At 39.1% G+C, this 23948-nt stretch overlaps 1 protein-coding gene across 1 annotated transcript in view; it reads left to right on the top strand.

Annotated features, from left to right (window-relative positions):
* The first annotated feature begins 2972 nt into the window (after positions 1-2972).
* st6galnac5a (ST6 (alpha-N-acetyl-neuraminyl-2,3-beta-galactosyl-1,3)-N-acetylgalactosaminide alpha-2,6-sialyltransferase 5a) overlaps positions 2973-23948 on the top strand; it is a 58548-nt gene continuing 37572 nt past the window's right edge. The window contains exons 1-2 of the mRNA XM_087810917.1: positions 2973-3083; positions 6116-6295. Of these exons, the coding sequence (XP_087667043.1) occupies positions 3069-3083; positions 6116-6295 (195 nt within the window). The 5' untranslated portion in view covers positions 2973-3068. The remainder of the gene's footprint in view (positions 3084-6115; positions 6296-23948) is intronic.

Genomic DNA, 23948 nt, shown 5'->3' on the forward strand with positions numbered 1-23948 from the left:
ATGCTGTGTTGCCATGTTACATCTCTACACTATGTTGCTATGCTTTATCGCTATGCTATTTTGTTATGTTTGTCGCTAAGCTGTGTTGCTTTATTTCATTGCTACGCTATGTTACTAAGCTTTGTCCCAACGCTGTGTTGCTATATTTCATTGCTATGCTTCGTTGCTATGCTTCCTTGCTATGGTGTGTTGCTACGCTTCGTCGCTACGCTGTGTCGCTACGCTGTGTCGCTACGCTTCGTCGCTACACTGTGTTGCTATATTTCATTGCTATGCTATGTTGCTAAGCTTCGTCGCTACACTGTGTTGCTATATTTCATTGCTACGCTATGTTTCTAAGCTTTGTCGCTACACTGTGTTGCTAAACAATTTAATAAAGTTGCTAAACAGATTAATAAAGTTCTATCTACCTATATTTCATTGGTACGCTATGTTGCTATGCTTCATCCCTACACTATATGCCACAAACATTTTGTCAGTTGTTTCAAAATATTTCCATTAGTTTTTCCCAGAGGATAAGAAAGTTGTCTCACAGACCAATGTTGATTTACGACGTAACTTGTTGTAGAACTTAAGACGAAGCTCTGGCAGAAAGACAAAGGCAATGTCAAAAGTGAAAGATTCACTCCGATCCTGTCTTGCTCAAGGGCTAATAAATGCCGAAGTAAGAATAGTAGGAGCCAAAAAAAGTTTCACTCCTGATCCTTCCCTGAACTTTCCAAATCATTAGAAATAGAATTCACGAGAGAACAAAAGGAGCTTTCATCCGGAGAAGAGCTGAGACAAGAAGGCACAACGTATTATATTCATGTCTTTGTGAAGATTATTTTTCATTTGTAGTTTTTAAACGTTTAAAATCCTGAACTTGTGACTTTAGAAGCGCCATCTGGTCACACACAGCAGGTGCTCCATTTGAACAAAGTCGCTAGTTTTTCCATGTTTTCAAAAACGCTCAAAACACGCCATAGATAAGTGACATTGTTAGTTAAAAAAAACGAAAACACTCAACATACCTGCGATTTAAAGTCGAATTACGTCCGTTTTCCTCGATTTTCTACATTTCCTCAATGTTGCCGTTAGCTAGCTTGTGCACGGTGATAGCTAAAGCAATCACATGACCGTCATAAATGGATTCTATTGGCTGGACACCAGTCAGGCCACCAGACAAGGAAGGAAATCTCAGTGTTTGATTGGTCAATCATCAGTCTAAGTTCCATGAATGTTTTTCTTTAAAATCTGTGTTTAATATATTATTTCCGGGAAGTTTATTACGCCACCCTTTAAATCCTTCCATTCTTTCTCTGTATTTTATACTTTTAAAACATCTGTGCACTTTAATCTACGCCATGCATTCATCTTAATTATTATTATTTTTTTAATCAAAGTATTTTTTTTTGACAAAAATAATCGTGCACATACAAGTCAGTTTTATCAGATACAGCTTTGCTGGTGAATAAAAGTATAGACAACGACAGACAATCTATGTACGACCTTGAACATGAGAGTCAATGACGAGCACAAAAGTTTTTTTATTTACAAGCATCAAAATGGTCGTCATTATTCTCTGTGGGTTTATCCTTTCAGACATCAACAAAAAAATCCTTTGGTATAAATACTGTTAAAGGTTGAAAAATATAGAGGAATTCGGGAACAATATTTAAATCAATTAATAGTTTTTTAATACATAGTCTTTTAAATTCAATATAAAATAAATGTTGGTGACACCAGACGATACCAAAAGAGCTACTTGATCATGTGATCATTATTGCATCGTATGATTGGCTGAAAGTTGGATCCAGTAGCTCGGTACTCTGTTGGTAATGTCTGGTGTCACTAATATACCAACATTTATATATTGAATTTGAAAAGGCTACAAATGAAAAATTATGCTATTTACATTTTTTATTGTGTAATCATTGGAATTACAACATTGATTTCTATGTGTTCGTTTTAATTTCGATTTTTTTTTTTGATTCAATTGTATTTTATCAACCTTTCAATATTACTTTTTTATTATTGGATTTATAAACAATATATTAAAATGATTCAATTCAATTATTCAAATGGTTAAAAGTTTCACATTTTAAATGAAACATTCAATATTCCGATGCCACTGATTAACTTCCATATACTAATGGCTTCTTTTAAAAATCCGTGTCAAAAATATTTTGATTGAGATTGAGTTAATTCTTCTGATCAGAGAAATGAAAAAAGGGAGACGAGTGTGTGATTGAATAATTTTAGAACGTTTTGTCAACGTATGTCGAATCTTAAATTGTCATTTCTGCAGTAGTACGCATACATTAAATATAAATATGTATTAATGCATCGTCATGTTGTTAATCCAAAATCCAAAGATGATCCTTTTTGATAATTGTGTTAAATAAAAAACATTTGCGATCATGTTCGATTTAATGAGAATGAAATTTCTCTTTCAAATCTTACAAAAGGTATAATCTCTTCGTGCGTTCTTCTTTTTATATATTATTTTATGACTTTTTCAAATATTTATTAATATTGTTTCAGACAGATTTGTTTTAAATATACTTTTGCTTTTTGTTCCATAAAAGCATTAAAGTCCCAATTTCTTCTGCTGTTTTTTATTTTAAATCCACAGTTATATACATGTTATATATAGGTATTTATTGTTTAAATTGTATTTTATTCTTGCAAAAAATGATCAGTGTTATTATTTTTCTCTGTTTTTTTACATTTATTATTGGTTTCTGTTCATTTATTTTGAAATTATAATGACGTCACCGCTTGCTATCATATTTTAAACATCATTTCCCACAGTATAAATCATCATATTTTAATAAATGTATTTATAAATAATACATTTTATTTCCTCTGATTCTCCTCCTCCTCTCTGGACGCGGCGGGCGTTAGGACCCGGCGGACGCGAGAGTCCTCCTCTGCTCCGCTATGAGTGGAGGCAGATCTCGGTTCTGGTTCTCAGTCTCAAGGCTGGAGCTCAGATGAGAGGATCTTAAAGTGGACCTGCCGGTGCCGGGACCGGACCATGACTGGAGCTGGACCCCCGGAGCGATAAGACATCGCGACGCAAGATGAAGACACCGATGGTACGAGATCTTTTCTTTTTCTCTGAGATGATGCATCAAGTGAAGATGAAGCAGGATTTTTAAAAAGTGATTTTGTGGTGGATTGTGATGAAACAATAGAAGACTCAGGTGCTGTGATCTTATAATATTAATAATAAATAAATAAATAAATCACATTAACTTATATCAAAGTGTCACTTAATTTCAATGGCTCTTCTCAGTCACCGGTCCCTGAACGCATCACTTACGCGATTTATCTTATATCGATTTCACTTTAAAGTTAATTAATGTAAGTTTTTTATTAATATATAGTAATTAATTATTGTTAATATAAACCCCTCAGTGGATTGTGGTGCTCGTATACCTTTATTATAATACAAAAAAAAGCTATATATTTGTAAAGATTCCCTTTAAAAAGATCAAATACTTGACATTAATAACGCTTAAATATACTTCGCTTTAAAAACAGTTGACGAAAATACACTAATAAAAATGACTTTGTAGTACAATTTGTTATATGAATTATTTCATGTTCTTTAGCTATTCTTTAAATTACACAAATAACACGTGTTATGATAATATGTGACATTTTAAGTATTATAAATACTCATCAAATACATGAAATAAGTAAACATTGTTTTTTTTAAGTAAACATTTCTGAAATATTTAATCTAGTAACGCATGTTAAAAGGTGTTTAATACTATTTATGCAAACGTGTGTTTGAGGTGTATTTATTGACAATTTCAAATTAAAAAAGACATTGATTGATTTATTATGTTTAGAGTAATTGCCCTAAACCTCCGCGAAGCATCTAAAATAACATTAAATTAAAGTCAAGTGAAGCATTAACAGATTTAAAAAGTCAAAGTAATGTCTTGGCTTTCGAGGTTTTGATTGAATATATTTGTTTTTGAAAGCTCTTAACAAACCTAAAGAGCCTTGAGTGCAACAATTTAAACGACATAAAAAGAGTTAAAAACAATGTTATTTCTTGACAGATGTCCTCGCTCCTCCGTCACCCAATTGTTCTGGCTGTTACAAAGACCCTGTTTCGTTAAGGGACATCATTTATAGCTGCTCTGAAGCACAAATATTTACTCGCATGGAGTCTGATTCTCGTTAAGAAGGATTGATGGATAGAATAAAGTGTTATTTTAGTGTCAAGGACGTTGAAAGCTGTATACGTTCAATTGAACAACCTGTGACGCGTAAAAGACCTAAAAGACTGGAGTGAAAAGTGAAGAAAAAAATCCTCAGAACATAAAACATTAATAGTCCGTACATGTCTTTAGAATTCATGCAATTATTGTGCACTTAAAATGTCTTCTTTTTAAAAATGGTAATATAATTATTGCAAGATTTTTTTCCACCGTATCTATATTTAAAAGCCTTGTATGAGTTTTCTTTATTTTAATTTATTATTTGGCTTTTAAATAATATTGTATTCTTATTGTAGTTCTTCAATGGTTTTTATTTCTATTAACCTTTAATAAAATAATAACATTTACAATTAACTATTAACGTAAATTTTCTCATTGTTTGTTCAATGTTGTGTTGCAACTAAACTTTTGGCCACTAGGTCGCAATATTTTTCAACGATATTGTTTCTATATTCAACAGCACTGTATTCTTTTAAATCCTATTTTATTCTTGTTATACTTTTTTTGTTTTATGTTTCAATAAAATGTGTATAAACCAATATTATTCAATATTTTATTAACAATTAACATACAAATACACACTCCGTTTGTACATATTTGTGTTGCAATTAAACTTCCAGCCGCTAGATGGCAGCATTCATTAGGTCCTTGGCCGCTAAAAAAAACAATGACGCTGAGGACGAGAGGATACAGTCAAAATCAATAAAATAAAATAAAATAATAAAATAATCTTATTTACAATTAACAAAAAATATATTAAAATTCTATCCACTAGATGGCAGCATTCATTACGTCCTTGGCAGCAAAAAAAACAAACAATGACACTGAGGACGAGAGGATACAGTCGAAATCAAATCAATAAAATAAAACAATTGGATATACTTATCTACAATTAACAAAAATATATTAAAATTCTGTCCGCTAGATGGCAGCATTCATTAGGTCCTTGGCAGCAAAAAAAACAATGACGCTGAGGACGAGAGGATACAGTCAAAATAAAATCAATAAAATAGTTAGATATACTTATCTACAATTAACAAATATATATTAAAATTCTGTCCGCTAGATGGCAGCATTCATTAGGTCCTTGGCAGCAAAAAAAACAATGACGCTGAGGACGAGAGGATACAGTCAAAATAAAATCAATAAAATAAAATAATTAGATATACTTATCTACAATTAACAAATATATATTAAAAATCTGTATGCTAGATGGCAGCAGTCATTGCGTCCACAACAGCTAAAGGGTTGAAATCCCGCGAGATCCTGTTGATGACTGAGGATGAGAGGATACAGTGACTCCAGGAGCTTTTAAAGCTGATGTTTGGACATATTTTGGTTTAAAAACAAATAAAAGCAGTTACGACTTCCTCAAGAGTCATGTGGTCTGTGAATTCTACAACACCAGAGTCAAGTACTCGACAATACTACAAATATATACTTGTTCCTGCAGTATCAGAACACCAGGGTCAAGTACTCAACAATACTGCAAATATATACTTGTCACTACAGCCTCACTATATATCTGTCTTGTTGTGCCTGTATCGGCAGAAATCTTGCCAAAACACACAAAAATAAAAGTCATATTTTAAAGATAATAATGCAAATTCTATAAATCTCCATTATCAAAATAAACCTGTAGCTGTAATTTCAAATTTAGTTCACTTTGTTTGAACGTTACGTGTCGATAACGATGATTTATTACCTGCTCACGATTGATTTAAAAAGTTTGTAACAGACCCTCGTACCTCTCCAATCCGCCATCTTTAATTTCCCACTCGAACTTCGTCACGTGACGGTGGTTCCCCGAAGCTTCCGGGGCGCGACCTCCGACCTCCGACCTCCTCCTTCCTCATGGTCTCATCAACGTCCGCTTGTGTTCCCGTCGACAGCGTCACGGCGTGGCGGTGCTGCTGGTGCTCCTGCTGTGCGCCAGCCTCTTCCTCGTCTACACCAACGGCAACTTCGGCGGCGGCGTCGCCCGGGACGCCAACGACACGCGGCGCCAGCAGAAGCTAATCCGGCCCCCCGTCCCAGTCCTCCGGGGATACAGCGGCATCATCGACCATAAGGTGAGCAGATGTGCGCGAGGACGTGCGGGCGACTAATGCGCCTGCTAAGTACGAGAGCCTTCTGAAGGTGAATCCGGGGTTTTATTCGCAGCTATTAAAAACTCATTTCTACACACACACACACACACACACACCGACACACACACACACGTCTAATGACCAGCAAGTGCGTCCTCGTGAGCACGCCAAATCTCCCCCCTCTGTCATCCATCACAATTTTCCCCGGCGCCGCCGTGCGCTCAATACTCTGCTGCCACTGCTGATCACGGCTCGGGCGTCAAGTGAAACCCGGGTTCCTTCGCTTGAATCAGGATCCCCGTGAGATTCCCGCGCCAGGTGACCGGTGATGATGGGGTGGCGGCGGCGAGGGGGGGGTGGCGGGGGTCGACACTTTACAAGGCCCGGACGATCAATGCGAGTACTGGAGAGCGAGTAAAGCGCGACTAATCACGGCGTAAAGATTTTTTCGTGGGAAGCCTCTTTCTGTGTGTGTGTGTGTGTGTGTGTGTGTGTGTGTGTGTGTGTCTGCAATTGAGTTGATGGGCTGTTTGTGTAGCGATGCGCACCGTTGACCCGCCTGACGGATGGATCGCACGCTCCGATCATTCGCTTTGACGTGCCGCCGACGGATTCCCTGGGAGCGGAGAAAAAAAAAATGGCAGCTAGAGATGTAGCTCAGCTGGAGACTTTTACCTTTACTTTTAAAAGCGTTTCACTACCTGCAGGAGCGACGTTTGTGTAACGCCTTCCGATCGATGCGTGGTCGTGTTGGTGTCGAGAGAGAGGTCAGAGGTCAGGCCGCACGTCTCACGGTCGTGAGGAGGGGAAAAAAAAACGTCTTCTCCGGACTCGTAATCACTTTATTTTTTCTTCAGAAGTGACTTGCAATTACCGGACTCGCCACTAGGGGTGTGAGAAGATATGGATACACTGATATATCGTAATATTTTTCAGCACTGAATATATTTCTTTTGGAGGAGGCTTTTAAATCATATTTTATTTGTATTATAGTTTTTTTTGCTTTATATTTCAATAAAGTGTGTACAGAATAAAATGATTCAGTATTTTATTTACAATTTAACATACAAATATTCCCAGCGTTTGTTCATATTTGTGTTGCGTTTTAATTCCCCTCCACTAGATGGAAGCATTTGTTGGATTTTCCGAAATCTAAAGGAACAGTGAATGACTGAGGACGAGAGGATACAGTCGACTCCAGCATCTTTTAAAGCTGATGTTTGGACATATTTTGGTTTGAAAACAAATGAAAGTAGTTACGACTTCGTCAAGAGTCATGTGGTCTGTAAATACTACAACACCAGAGTCAAGTATTGAATAATAGTACACATGTATACCTCTTACTACAGTATCACAGTATATCGTATTGTTGACTGTTTATCGTATCTCCATATTCTTGCCAATAAACACCCATAAACCTCTCAGGAAACGACTGTAAAAAAAAAGGCTCTCAAACATGGACCAGGTTCACCTGCATCAATAGTAATACTGGCTTCTCAGTGCAATAACTCTTGAACGATCAGTGGGAGTCAAAAGAATTCAAAGTTTTCTAAAAGCAGGGGAACCAGAGCTTTCATACGGATGGTCAAACTGTGCAGTTGCAGTGATGAGTTTCCTGAGAGGGTGTGAGACGTGAGTTTGGTTGTTCAGTCGAATGGATTTAAAGTGGAGTGGAGTGGAAGTTGGTTGTTACTTATGAGCATATTAGCATCAGTGCTACATGTAGCGTAAATGTTGAAGCTTGTCATTACATTTAGTTTGTTTAGATATGTCCGACTAAATAGGGGAAGTTTACTTACGTTTTTTAAATAAACATTTTTGTGAGTATGCTTTTAGCACTTTTTTTCTTTTTGCATTTGTTCTTTTTGTGAAGATTTTACGTGTAAAATATAGTTACTGAAAACATCTGAAAATATATAAATTCTTCATGTTTTTAACATTTTTATTTTATGGTATATTTGAATAAAATATATGTAAAATTCAATAATACAATATTTTTGCTTTTATTCTTTATCTTTTCTAACCATAAAAAAGGACATTGTTGTCTTCATTTCTTTTGGCTTAATGGTCTTTAAAAATGTATTTTATGGCTATAAAAGAAATTAAATCACCTGATCCAAGTAATGAGCAACAAAAAAGTGTTTCTCCTTCACAGTGCGTCTCAACACAAACGCACAAAGATGACGACAAGTCAACGCAGGATCTACAGAAGCTCAATTCTAACCACCTTTAAAAACTAGTCCAAACCGAATATTTACGGTTTCACTTTGGACAGGATTTATTCGGATGAGTGATGCCTCCGCCGTCCCACGCCGGCCCCTGCGTTACTTCCTCACAAGATTAAGTGACTCTTCAGAGCCGCCGGTGATTCATTTAGCAAAAGTTAATTTACAAAGCGCTCGAGCTTCCCCGACACTTTGGGACAATATGTCCGCTCGCAAATCTCCCAGATTTGTGTCTCGTCGGCGCCCAGACGACCTCTTTCTCCTCCAAAAAAGCAGCTTATGAAATTACTCGGATGCTAATTCCAGTCGTGAATTACCGGGAAAAAGTGTTTGTCCGGAGACCGTCGGAGGTGGAGAGACAACCCCGCCTTCCTTCAGGAGCCCCCGAAACCAGACACCTGGAGAATTATTACAGGAAAATTTTTATAAGCAAAAAGCCACAATCATAAGGTCATCTAGATAGGTTAGGTTAGGTAGCTTGAAAAGCTGCTGGAGTCACTGTATCCTCTTGTCCTCAGTCGTAACTGCTTACATTTGTTTTCAAATCAAAATATGTCCAAACATCAGCTTTAAAAGCTGCTGGAGTCACTGTATCCTCTTGTCCTCAGTCGTAAATGCTTTAATTTGTTTTCAAATCAAAATATGTCCAAATATCAGCTTTAAAAGCTGCTGGAGTCACTGTATCCTCTTGTCCTCAGTCGTAAATGCTTTAATTTGTTTTCAAATCAAAATATGTCCAAATATCAGCTTTAAAAGCTGCTGGAGTCACTGTATCCTCTTGTCCTCAGTCGTAACTGCTTTCATTTGTTTTCAAATCAAAATATGTCCAAACATCAGCTTTAAAAGCTGCTGGACTCACTGTATCCTCTTGTCCTCAGTCGTAAATGCTTTAATTAGTTTTCAAATCAAAAAATGTCCAAATATCAGCTTTAAAAGCTGCTGGAGTCACTGTATCCTCTTGTCCTCAGTCGTAAATGCTTTAATTTGTTTTCAAATCAAAATATGTCCAAATATCAGCTTTAAAAGCTGCTGGAGTCACTGTATCCTCTTGTCCTCAGTCGTAACTGCTTTCATTTGTTTTCAAATCAAAATATGTCCAAACATCAGCTTTAAAAGCTGCTGGACTCACTGTATCCTCTCGTCCTCAGTCATATTGATCCCTCAGGAGGTCTCCTTCGGGAAATTGCTTTTGTTCCAATTAGACCCAGCAATACAGCAATTATTCATAAAAATCAAAATAAAATATTAACAAAGAGAAAGAACAAGATGATACCATCTAAGTCTAAGTCTAAAGAGCATAGATCAATAAAAAAACAACAAAGACAAAGGATACAAAGACTAACATAGAATGGAGGAGGCCAACACTTGTGTTCATTAACCACATGTATTTTATAATGTGACCACTAGATGGTGACAAAGAGCATCCGATTTCACCAGAAACCGATGTAGCCGATGAAGCTCAAATCACAGCTGCCATCACTTGGGTTTAAAATTCCAATCCTACCTCACACGACCCCGGCACGAGACTGGCAGCGTCTGACGGAACAACAAACCAAAGTGAAACTCCCAGTCGACGAGTGTGTGCACGTGGGCGGACGGGAGTCGTGCATGTGTGCAGTCGCTGTCGCAGCCACCGCTGTGATGAATGTGCCCGAGCGCCCCTGACAGGATGACACTTCCACCTGCGGTGACGGGAAAAAGCTTCTTTTGATTGCGCCACGATATTCCCGCAGATGGATGAGCTCGGTTCGGCCGGAGTCGTGTCGAGGATGACACCGTGTACTTTTGAAGCGAGACGGAAGAGAAAGGAAAAGCTTCCGACGGCCGATCAATAAACACGGGGGCGTCAAAGTTCACAAGATCCTACGTTTGAAAAGACTCAAACAAGACAAGAAAGAAAATATGATATGTAGCGTATTTCTTCTGACTATATGATCAAACTTTCTTAAGAATCGACATTTATAGACCGGTGCACCTTTATGTACTTCAACGCATGTTTTTCTGTTAGTAGTACTCCTTGAGGGTCCTAGTTATTACTTGGCAAGACTCCATTGTACTATTTCACGAGGCTCTGTAGAATGAATCCTCTAAAGGTCAATAGTATTACTTCGACAAGATCCGCAGAATTAATCCTCAACGCTCTGGATTATTATTACACGAGGATCCGCAGAATTACTCCGCCAAGCTCCTTAGAATAACTCTGTGAGGCCCTGTAGTACTACTGCTCAAGGCCCCATAGTATTACCGCTTAAGGCACTGTAGTATTACTTGGCGAGACTCTCTATTATTACTCAGTGAGGCTTAATAGTATTACTCTTCGTGGCTCTTACTCCTCAATGCTCTGTAGTGTTACTCCTCGAGGCTCTGCAGTATTACTCCTCGAGGCTCCATAGTATTACTCCTCGAGGCTCCATAATATTACTCTTTAAAGGTTCCGTAGTGTTACTCCTCGAGGCTTCGCAGTATTACTCTTCGAGGCTCCGTAATATTTCTCTTTGAGGCTCCGTAATGTTACTCCTCGAGGCTCCGCAGTATTACTCCTCAAGGCTCCATAATATTACTCTTTAAGGCTCCGTAGTGTTACTCCTCGAGGCTCCATAGTATTACTCCTCGAGGCTCCATAATATTACTCTTTAAAGGTTCCGTAGTGTTACTCCTCGAGGCTTCGCAGTATTACTCTTCGAGGCTCCGTAATATTTCTCTTTGAGGCTCCGTAATGTTACTCCTCGAGGCTCCGCAGTATTACTCCTCAAGGCTCCATAATATTACTCTTTAAGGCTCCGTAGTGTTACTCCTCGAGGCTCCGTAGTATTACTCCTCGAGGCTCCGTAGTATTACTCCTCGAGGCTCCGTAGTATGAATCCTCGACGCTCAGTAGTATGACTCCTCGAGGCTCCGTAGTATTACTCCTCGAGGCTCCGTAGTATGACTCCTCGAGGCTCCGTAGTATGACTCCTCGAGGCTCCGTAGTATGACTCCTCGACGCTCAGTAGTATGACTCCTCGAGGCTCCGTAGTATTACTCCTCGAGGCTCCGTAGTATGACTCCTCGAGGCTCCGTAGTATTACTCCTCGAGGCTCCGTAGTATTACACCTCGAGGCTCAGTAGTATTACTCCTCGAGGCTCCGTAGTATGACTCCCCGAGGCTCCGTAGTATGACTCCTCGAGGCTCAGTAGTATTACTTGCGAGGCTCCGTAGTATGACTCCTCGACGCTCAGTAGTATGACTCCTCGAGGCTCCGTAGTATGACTCCTCGAGGCTCCGTAGTATGACTCCTCGAGGCTCCGTAGTATGACTCCTCGAGGCTCCGTAGTATGACTCCTCGACGCTCAGTAGTATGACTCCTCGAGGCTCCGTAGTATGACTCCTCGACGCTCAGTAGTATGACTCCTCGAGGCTCCGTAGTATGACTCCTCGAGGCTCCGTAGTATGACTCCTCGAGGCTCAGTAGTATGACTCCTCGAGGCTCCGTAGTATGACTCCCCGAGGCTCCGTAGTATGACTCCTCGAGGCTCAGTAGTATGACTCCTCGACGCTCAGTAGTATGACTCCTCGACGCTCAGTAGTATGACTCCTCGAGGCTCCGTAGTATGACTTCTCGAGGCTCCGTAGTATTACTCCTCGAGGCTCTGTAGTATGACTCCTCGACGCTCAGTAGTATGACTCCTCGAGGCTCCGTAGTATGACTCCCCGAGGCTCCGTAGTATGACTCCTCGAGGCTCAGTAGTATGACTCCTCGAGGCTCCGTAGTATTACTCCTCGAGGCTCCGTAGTATGACTCCTCGACGCTCAGTAGTATGACTCCTCGAGGCTCCGTAGTATGACTCCTCGAGGCTCCGTAGTATAACTCCTCGAGGCTCAGTAGTATGACTCCTCGAGGCTTCGTAGTATGACTCCTCGAGGCTCCGTAGTATAACTCCTCGAGGCTCAGTAGTATGACTCCTCGAGGCTCCGTAGTATAACTCCTCGAGGCTCCGTAGTATAACTCCTCGAGGCTCAGTAGTATGACTCCTCGAGGCTCAGTAGTATGACTCCTCGAGGCTCCGTAGTATGACTCCTCGAGGCTCCATAGTATTGCTCCGTGGTATTACTCGTCGCGGCTCTGTAGTATTACTCTGCGAGGCTCAGTAGTTTTATTTCTCTATAATATTGCTCTGTAATACTAATCTGCGATGCTTTAAAGGTTTACAAAGACGCAATGCAAGTACAAAAGAGACTATATTGTGATTGATCATATGTTTTATAATATTATAATCTACAATGTCTAAAAACAGGTTATCAATGGCAGGATCAATACACAAACGATTTTTGTAAACTTTTAGAAGTGCACAGTACTGCAAATGAAACAAGATTGGCAGGCTTGATTTTCACTTACTGTATTTTTATTTATTTTAAGGCGCACCAGATTTTGAGGCGTCATTACGAGTTTCAGGTTTGAAGTACTACGAAGACTAAAGGAATAATACTACGGAGTGCAGCCTCGTAGTTTACAAAAGTGGTACTAAAACATTTTGAGGGATTTCCTTTCACATAAAAAGGATCGATGTCAGTAAAATGATTACTATTATCATTTAAATGATCAGATCTAGCAATTAATTCAAAGCACAACCGGTGGAAGTAACTCTAGCGCTGATGCTCGATATGTGACAGATCCTTCAAAAGGTTCATGGATCCTGACGGTGACCTCAAACACCACCAGAACTCCATCATCTGTTTCTTGTTCCTCCAGCAACATTTCCTGAATCTTTCCATTGAAACTCGTTACTTTTCTAATCCTTCACAGATCGCGGTCGACCTACAGCGACGCTATGATAAATATTGCTGATTCATGTGGATATTAATAGATCCCGTCACCGCCATTTCTTATTTATCCGTGTGCTACTTTGCTTCCGGCAGATTTGTGTAGGAACAAAAAAAATGAAACGGATTCAGATAAATATAGCAGGAGTTGAAGGTTCTGCAGCGAGAGAGAAAAACTTTCTAAGTTTTTCGAGTCTAGTCAAGAATGTCTGGCTCGTGACGGTGATAAAGTTCTGGTTTTGTTGGAAGAGTTTCTTCTCAAGGGTTCTGAAAAGACTCGATGGCAGCGGGAAACCTACAGCTTCAGGGTCGCTACTGCAATTCGCAACAGTGGCTGACGCCTGTGGTCGGGTTGTCGGGGCAGATTTCCACTTTCACACCAGGTCGGGGTTTGGATTCATCCTAAACGCTTAGAAGACACACTTGAATTACATCTCAGGAAAAATGAAAAGCCTTTTTTTAGACCCATCTTTTTTTCAGATTTGATTCCGCGTGTAACAAGGTTTCGAATCCCAAGTTCCGAGGGCCATTTAAAAAAAAACCTTTTTCCAATTAAAAAATGTCTTCTTTATCTTCCATTTTTATTTTTTACTTCACTTGTCAAATTTTCTAAACTTGTTCTTCACATTTCACATGGTCTGAAGCATCATAAACTTAGTTTTTGCCATTTTCAGAGACATTGATTTTTGGGCATTTTTTCAGGTTTTTCCAATGAAAAAGGGTTTTCCTTTTCTTTCTTTTTTTCATTTAATTACATTAATTCAATGTATTTTTATGTTTCTGGACACATCAGAAAATCACATTTCCGAAACTTGGACAACATTTACAGTATTTTGAACTATGGTATTGCCGCATTTTTCCCCATTTTTAGAGAGTTTGATTTTTGGGCATTTTTTAAACTTTTTTTCAATTAAAAAAGGGTTCATTTTATGTAGTTATTTTTTATTTTTCATTAAAATTTTCATCTGCTTTTTTAAAACTTCACTTAATCAAATTGTCAAAACTTTGTTGACGTGGTCCGGTGGTCCATGAACTTCGGTTTTGCAGCATTTTTTCAATTTTTACGCTGAACACTTGTTGAATTTTTCAATTTTTTCGAAGAAAAAAAATCACAACATAATTTGCTGAAATTTGGGCGACCATAGTTCAGGCGGTATATTGCTTATCGTGGCCTAAGAAGTTGCCGGTTCAATCACAGCTCTGGCTAAGATACTAGCGTTGTGTCCACGAGCAAGCACTGTAACCCCTGATTGCTCCTAAAGGCTAAGCTAACGCGATGCGCCGCAGCCTACTGCCATCAGTGTGTGATTGGGTAAAGCATAGGAAGCTCTATATAAGTAAGAACCATTCTACCAGCATTACTCATGTTTTGAGTAATAATAAGTAACTACAATTTATTTAGCAGTGCGACTTCTGTGCAGGAATTTGAGCAAAACAATTGGAAAAAAAACCTCGTCCACAAGGCTCTACTAGATATTACACACTCAAGAAATACTTTGCACAATATAATGTTGAATACATTTTAGAAATATAACTTTCAATTGTTGAACAACGGAGGAAACTCAGGTACTGATATTAACAAGATAACACCTTATTTTTAGGACTAAAAGACCATTTTTTTCTCTTCAAAAATAGACTTATAATCCAATCCGCCGTATGTATTAATAATGGTTCTACTTTTTGACCTTGAAGTAGTATTATGGTGTACTTGGCTCTCAAATATCTGTCAAAATGTCAGTAAACTACCACATAATGCGTCTTATATTTCGGTGCGACTAACAGTCAATAAAATACGGTAAATGCAACACTTTTTTGGGGAGGATCAGAATCTAAGTAAATTAAAACTTTTAATAAAAAAAAAACATGTGAAATCACATTAAGGACCTTTTTAATGACAGAAATACTTAGAAATAAATTGAAAAAGAGAAATCTAATTAAACTCTTCATTTCTATGGCACAAAAAACAGAAAATTGTGTTTTCGTTTGCACAAGGTCTTTCCTGAGGCGTCGACGTCTGACAGCCGGGGTAAAAGGTCTCGACTGCACATGTCTGGAAGTCAGGGTTGTCTTGTCAAGGTTGGACTTCTCGACATGTTTCCCCGAGAGCCGCTCGTGTGAATCGTGTATCCGGGCCGTCGTGCTCCGACAAACCCGAGAGTCGGAATGACTGCAGCAGTCGGTGACACGAATGAATCGTCGCGGGAAAAAAAAATCGTCTCATTGTTTTTCATCCCTACGACCGGGCAAAACGTCTATTGACATTTTTGGCACCGAGACGCGTCTGCTTCTGCCGTCTTGAAAGCCTCGCCGCTCGCCGTCAATCAATACTTTGGGTTTCAGATGCTGTGGCGCGGGCGTGCGGCCGTAAATAATGAAGGCGTGTAACGCCGGTTTCATTCCGGACGAGTGTGTTCTGGACGAGGTCTGACCACGAGAGTGAAGCCCAGTTTGTGATTGATGTTTGGTGAAATGTTCACTCTGAACCCTTATTGATCGGGAGCAGGACAAACGGAGAAAAGGTGTTGACGAAAAAAAGGTTTTGCAGAAAAGTTATCAGTCATTAATCAGCCTCTCTGTGCAGGCGTCAACTTTGTAAAAACTTCCATCTTCGACCATCGACAACTTGAGAACAACCTCTACACCTTAAAGTTCCAAGTGTTGTCCTAACAGATTTGAGATTTGACGTGTTAAAACTATTCTAAAATCTCATTGTATGGCTTTTTTGTCGTCTATTATGTACATCTAGACTTGTAGTCATCAAGACCACCTTATCTTCTTAGTCTTATTGCAGTCTCCGTGGTCAACCAACAGTCGATTGTCTTCTGACAGTCTTGGATATTTGTGGCATTGGTTTTGTCTCCAACTCTGCTATCTATTGTCTTGGTCTTGTCACAGTCTCAGTGCTCTGTGGTCTTGTTACGATCGCCTGTGGTTTTGGTCCCAGCAGTTGATTGTCTTGGTCTTTTGAAAGTCTCTGCATCTATTGCCTTTGTCTTCTCTCGATCTTGTGGTTTTATGGTCTCGGTTCAGTCATGGTAGTTTATAGTCTTGGTCTTGTCACAGTCTCAGTGCTCTACGGTCTTGTTAAAACCGCCTGTGGTTTTGGTCCCAGCAGTTGATTGTCTTAGTCTTTTGAAAGTCTATTGCCTTTGTCTTTTCTCGATCTTGTGGTTTTATGGTCTCGGTCCAGTCATGGTAGTCTATAGTCTTGGTCTTGTAATGAGTGGTCCAACACCAACAACTTCAAGACAAAAACCAGACCATAACTTACAGAGAAAGAGACAAGACCGATGCCATAGATAACCAGATAACATGGACCGTACACTTCTGATTCTGAGACAAGACTAAGACAATCGATTGCCTTATCATGACAGGACAAAGACCATAGTAAGCAAAGACAATCCATTATATTAGTCTTGCTTCAGTGATGTACAAGCTTGGTCTTGCTTTGTCCCCGCAGGCTATGGTCTTGATTTAGTTTTGGTGTTGAGGGTCTATGTAAGGACAGTCCTGTCAAAAGTAAAGACCCTTTGTCTTGGTTTTGGTCTCAAACTTGGTAGTGTAAGTTCTTGGGGTTGGTCTTTGCCTTTCTCCACTGTAAATGGTCTTTCTATGGTCTATGTCCCAGCAGTTGACTGTCCTGGTCTTGTAACAGTCTTGGCTGTCTCATTGGCCTATGGTCTTTCCTTGGTCTTGGTGGTCTATGATCTTGTTCTTGTCACTGCAGTTGATTGTTTTGGTCTTGTGATTTTCCTGGTCTTGTGACAGTCTCGGTCTTCCACGTCTCGGTGGTCTACGGCCTCTTTTGGTCGTCTATGATGTTCTTCTTGTCTCTGTAGTTGACTGTCTTGGACTTGTAATAGTCTCTGCTATCTATGGTCTTAGTCCTGGTGTGGATGGTCTTTAGTTCTAGTCCCAACACTCTCTGGTCTTTGGTGAAATAATGTAGGTTCAAGAAGCTGACGTGTCATGAATATCCATCGTAACGTTGATATCTCCTATCGTCGTCCTCCCATCTGTTCAGGAGCGACGGGCGACGTCTCTCTAGATTCGAAAAGGTTGTCGAGCAAGCTTCAGGCGAATTTTTAAGAGGATCACGAAGCAGCCGTCGCTGGCTGTTGACAGTCGCCGCTTGTAAAAGGTATGAAAGAATCCATGAAAGATGAATCTGCTCGGCGTGTTGGGTTCACGACTGAAGGGGGAATATTTGCCGCGGTGCAGCAGAGCATTGATCTGCCGCCGGTGGAGGTCGAGATAAGGAGGCTGAGAAAGAAACTTCTGCAGGAGTGTCGAAGAAAAAAAGGGCAAAGAGAAGGAAGGAGGAGGGCGACGGGAATACAGCAGCCGGGGAAAGTGAAAATCCAGGAGGAGATTCTTTCCTCGAAAACTAATTTTCGAGAAACGCTCCGATTGCCTCCCGGAGACAAGAGTTCTCCCGACGTGACGGACAGTTGAAGTCTGCTGCTGGAGGATAAATCACGCCGACCTTCTGTCTAACAAGGCACCAGATGGGTTTCTTGTCATTAACATTCATCCCTCGGCTTCCCAGCGACGCCGGCTCCGAGCGGCTTCTCGAGATCCGCGTGATAGATGTGAACATTAGCATGCTCATAATAATAATAACATCTACCTGCAGTTATTAATGCCACGGCTGGCCCGCGGCCCGGTTTTCCCATGATGCCGCGCGGGAAGTGGCGGCGAGAGTTCGGCTGTCGTGAATCAAACCTGATAATCTGGAATCACTCGGAAGATGTTTCGCTCTTTGTGTTGTTGTTGTTGTTGTTGTTGTTGTTGTTGCGACGTGTTCGTCACGAACCAACAGCTTCAATCGAACGACTACAATGAAGAACTTTCGCTTCAGAAGGTCAAACACACAACAGTTTAACACACATACACAGACAAACAAAAACTGAAGAGGAATCTTACGTGTGTTCACAGCAACACTAAAACACACATGTGCCGACACAACAATTATACTCAACGCAACACAAAAACTGAAGAGCAATTTAACCGTAACAAATGAACTCACAACAACACTAACAAAGATGACCATAGAAACTGACAAAAAATCATCTGTAAATGATCCACACTAAAACATACATATGTACTTACAACAAGACTTAAAAAGTAACACGTATGTGCTGTCAGAACAACCTTAAAACATGTGTATGTTCAGAACAACACTAAATCACATGTGTACTCACTACAAACACACATGTACACTAATTAAATATTGATATGGCGATACATCGCAATATTCTTTTCAACGATACTGTATCGATATTTGACACTACTTTATTGATTATTACATTTTATTCTTTTTTGAGAAAATCATGTATCTGTATTTGTTACCTTTTTTTTTTTTACGGTTTATAGTAATAATGTGTGTGTAAAATAAAGTAATAAATGTGTGTAAAATAAAGTAATAATTTACAATTAACATCCAACTATTCATGCTGTTTGTTAATTTTTCTGCTGCAATTAACCTTACGGCAGCAAGATGGCGGCAGTCATTACAGCTGAATGGACATTGAAATCCTGTTGACAACTGAGGACGAGAGGATACAGTGACTCCAGCAGCTTTTAAATGTGATGTTTGGATGGATTTTGGTTTCAAAACAAATGTAAGCAGTTACGACTTCGTAAAGAGTCATGCAATGAAATCCTGGGAGATCCCGGCGATGACTGAGGACGAGAGGATACAGTGGTTTCCAGCAGCTTTTATAGTTGATGTTTGGACATATTTTGGTTTTAAAAACAAATAAAAGCAGTTACGACTTCGTCAAGAGTCATGTGGTCTGTAAATTCGACAACACCAGAGTCAAGTACTCGACAATACTACAAATATATCCTTGTTACTACAGTATCACAACATATTGTATTGTTGGCCCAATATCGTGATAGCAGATTCCTGCCAATACACAGCCGAAAACACTAAAACAAAGATGTGATGTGTACTCAAAACAACCTAAAGTAGAAACACACCTGCACTCACGACATCTGCTCACACTAAGACACTCACAGGAGGTGATGAAGTGAACGTGACGTACGAAGGTGATGAAACAAAAGATTAAAGCCGTTCTTCACGTCGCTCTCACGGTTGTCGCAGCAGACGACTCTGGATCGGAAACCATCGACGCTCCGGCCTCAGTGCCCGACGCCGCCGGAGGGATCCTGATGGACGTCGAGAGCAGATTCATCAGCGGCGACTCAGGACGAGGCCGAGCCTCGCTCGCTGACGACCTCCATTGCTCAAGGGCCGGTCGACGGGAACACGGCCATCTGTGCCCCCCCCCCCGAAAAAAAACAACATCGAGAAGGATAGTTCACGACAGCTGCAGATGGATAGTGTTGAATATTTCATCTCATCGTCGCCTCTTCCCCCGAGTAGCTGAGCAGACTTCGTCTCGGAAGTCTCCAATTAGCCGCGCGTTGCTATTCTTGTAACTTATCTGCGGACCGAGGAAGTGAAACGACAACTCTGGCTTTGACTCTAAAGTTACCGTAAGCGTCCCCTGAACGCCACAGAGTTCCAAAACCGAATGAAAAGCCGATAAACGTCTGCCTCTCGTCGGCCATCTGCGGGTCCTCGCCCGCCAAGATCAGGTCGTTTGATGCTGGAGAGCGTCGCGGCCGTTTGTCAGCGGCGCCGTTGGCTGGAGGCGCCGACGCTTTTATCGACGCTCGTCCGTCAATCGGGGCAGTTATGCCGACAGATGCAGCGCTTTCTGAACAAACCGTGGGACCTAATTTGTGTTTGTTGCTCCGTTTTTGTGGAGATAATTTAGATGCCGAGAGTTTTTTTCACTCGCTCGGACTGTAAAAGCCTCAAATTTCAGAAAATAGACTATTTTACTTTAGCTTTAACCGCCTCGAACAAGAGAATAAACAAAAGCCACTATTTGTTCATAATATTGATTCTGTCTTAGATGGGTAAAAAACTATATACTCAATATTACAAGATTTATTTTCGCATGTAAATCATGTTTATTACCCTTAAATAAAGAAATAAAAAGTAATGTATAATGGAGCCTGTCCCAGCTAGTTCGGGAAAAAGACAGGCCACACCTATATAATGTAAAATACGTATTTTAAAATACAATCAGGTTGATGTTAAAATGTACTTTAAATATAAAAGATATTATTTGAATACATAAAATAGACATGTAATGCTTTTATTTTAAAATAACAGAAAAACAGTAAAAAGTATGTATTTTATAGAAAATAAATATATATAAAATATATATAAATCTTTTGTGAATGAAATATTGTACCTAAGATCAAAGAGGTACATTGAGAAATAAGTAAATACATTTGGGATTTAAGATTTTAAATTTGACATTTAAAAATTGTGAATTAGAAAAAAAGTGACTTCAGAATTCTTTAGAATCAACATTTCTGTTTCAAAGTGTTCCTCACTTTCATATTAATGCTAAAACACACATTAGCACAAAGTTGCTAAAAGCTGGACGACACACGCGTACATAAGACCATCGTCTGCATACAGTGAAATGTCATAGTTCCAAATACATAAATGCTGACCTCTGCGTGTGAAATACTACTGGATTTGACTTGAAAGATACAATTAACCCAAATTATATTTGATTTAAATCATGTAGGAAGGATGAAGGACTATATTGCCTTATGTTTTTTTTAGATCATTTTAAGTTAATTTATTTAAGATAATTTAGATGCTGAGAGTTTTTTTCACTCACTCGGACTGTAAAAGCCTCAAATTTCATAAAATATAATTTTTTACTTTTAGCTTTAACCGCCTCGAACAAGAGAATAAACAAAAGCGAGCATTTGTTCTTAATATTGATTCTGTCTTACGTGGACAAAAAAATATATACTCAATATTACAAGATTTATTTCCTCATGTAAATCATGTTTATTACCCTTAAATAAAGAAATAAAAAGTAATTAAAAAAATGTTTAATGGAGCCTGTCCCAGCTAGTTCGGGAAAAAGACAGGACACACCTATGTAATGTAAAATACGTATTTTAAAATACAATCAGGTTGATGTTAAAATGTACTTTAAATATAAAAGATATTATTTGAATACATAAAAGAGACATGTAATGCTTTTATTTGAAAATAACAAAAAAACGGTAAAAAGTATGTATTTTATATAAAAAATATATATATAAAAAATATATATAAATCTTTCGTGAATGAAATATTGTACCTAAGATCAAAAACGTACATTGAGAAATAAGTAAATACATTTGGGATTTAAGATTTTAAATTTGACATTTGAAAATTGTGAATTAGAAAAAAAGTGACTTCAGAATTCTTTAGAATCAACATTTCTGTTTCAAAGTGTTCCTCACTTTCATATTAATGCTAAAACACACATTAGCAAAAAGTTGCTAAATGCTGGACGAATCACGCGTACAGAAGACCATCGTCTGCATACAATGAAATGTCGTGGTTCCAAATACATAAACGCTGACCTCTGCGTGTGGAATACTACTGGATTTGACTTGAAAGATACAATTAACCAAAATAATCTTCGATTTAAATCTTGTAGGAAAGATGAAGGACCATCTTATCTAATGTTTTTTAGATGATTTGAAGTTAATTTTTTGGTACTTTGGTCTGCAGGTCTCTGCCTCACCAACAATAAAACGACAGCTTCAGGCTTTCTCCATTTTCACCCCCCAAAAAAGTAAATTACAGGTGGTGTCGTGGCAAAGGTACGGGGGAGTCGGGGGTCTTGATAAAGTCCCCCAGACTAGAATAATATGGCTCACCTCGCCGAGGAACAGTCTCGTCCTGAGTTGACACGAAGGAGCTCCGCGAGGCCGGCGTGGTCCGACGAATGCTAATGTCCTCTGCAGCCGGCGACGCCGTGACCCCGGAGACCCGGGCTGGATCTGAAAAGGTTGAGGGATGATAAATGGTCGACATCTCCTGGCACAACGGCGGCAGATGGATGATAAGCGGCTGACGAGTTGGAAAGCTCGGCGGCAGAAACATATTTTCTTGTCGGCCCGACGACATTACTCGGCGCTTCAGCCAGATTAATGAGCGCGGCGGAGAGAACAATGATCCGACCGCTATTTGTGTTTTGGCGTAATCTCTTTCTGAGAGCGCGAACCCCCTCGAGATTACAAACCGATTGAATGTCCATGTTATTAATTATGGGATGGCACGGCGCTCGCCTTCAGAGAGAAGCTGGTGGAGAACGTTTGAGAAGAAGAGTCCGTAAACCTCCTCTAGGGACTTAGGTCTAGGTAGTTTGTCCAGAGATTGTTTGTTGCCTGTAGGTTAAGAGTTAGACTTAAGTTTAGGTTTGGTTAGGAGTCACGTTTTAGTTTAGTTTAGGTGAAGAGATAGACTTAAGTTTAGACTTTGTTGAGAGATAATCTTTAGTTTAGGGTTCGACTTAAGACCTGACTATGTCTAGATTTAGACTTGTGATTAGTTTGGGTAACGAGTAAGACTTTAGTTTGAGTTAAGTTTAGATTACGTTAAAATATAAACTTTAGTTCAGGATAAGCGTTCGATTAAAGATTAGACAAGTTTAGATTAAGACTAAGTCTAAATCTCAACATAAAGTTAAAACCATGTAAGGGGAGGAACTGAAGTAAAGGTTAAGAATTAGACTTGGGTTTCGACGACATTTAGATATAAACTTTAGTTTGGACTATGTTTAGAGTTAGGCCTAAGTTTTGGTTCAGTTAAGGGTTAAACATAAGTTGAGAAAACGTTTGGAGTTAGACTTAAATTAAGGATTGTTTAAGAATTGGATTCAAGTTTAGTTAAGAGAGACTTGAGTTCAGGTTTGGTTTAGAGTAAGACCTAAATCTAAATCTTAACAGTCTAAATTTAAGTTTCATTTAAATAAAGAGTTAGTCTTATATTAAGGTATGGTTAAGAGTCAGATTTAAGTTTAGTTTAGATTTTGAGTAAGTCCTAAACTCAGTTTAGGTAAAGATTTCACAATTCAGTTTTGACCATATTAAGAGTTAGACTTAAGTTTCGGTTGGGTTAAGAGTTAGATTAAGGTTTAGGGTTAAAGGTTGGTTTGAAGTTTTGTTTAAGTTCAGAGTTGGTCTAAGGTTTAGTTAAGGTTAGGAGTAAGATTTAAGTTTAAACCACGTTAAGATCTCGACTTAAGTTATTTGGTAAAAAGTTAGACTTGGGTTCAGTTAAGGTTAAGAAAAATACTTAACTCTAGCTCTTAATGAAGTCTCAACTTAAGTCTATCACTTAACCTTAACTTAACTTCATCCCAAATCCTAAACTACTCTACACTTAAGTTTAGACTTAGACTTAAGTGTAGAATAGATTCATATTTAGACTTAAGTTTAGTTAAGGTTAAGTAATAGACTTAAGTTTAGACTACATTTAGATTTAGACTGACGTTTAGCTTTGGTCAAGGGTTGGATTTAATTTAAGACTACATTAAGAGTTAGACTTAAGTCTGGATTAAGAGTCAGAGTTTAGTTTAAAAGCTAATATTACTCTGCGTTGCTTCTGTAAATGATCTAAGACAGTTTTCTTGGCACCGTGAGTCAAAGTCTCTTAAAGAAACTTCACCTGTGGATCCATCAAAGTACGACGTGGGTGAAAAAAAGATGAAGAAAGAAAGCGCGACAG

The sequence above is a fragment of the Callionymus lyra genome, chromosome 16 (genome assembly GCF_982586985.1).
Source record: "Callionymus lyra chromosome 16, fCalLyr1.hap1.1, whole genome shotgun sequence".
Classification (NCBI taxonomy): domain Eukaryota; kingdom Metazoa; phylum Chordata; class Actinopteri; order Syngnathiformes; family Callionymidae; genus Callionymus; species Callionymus lyra.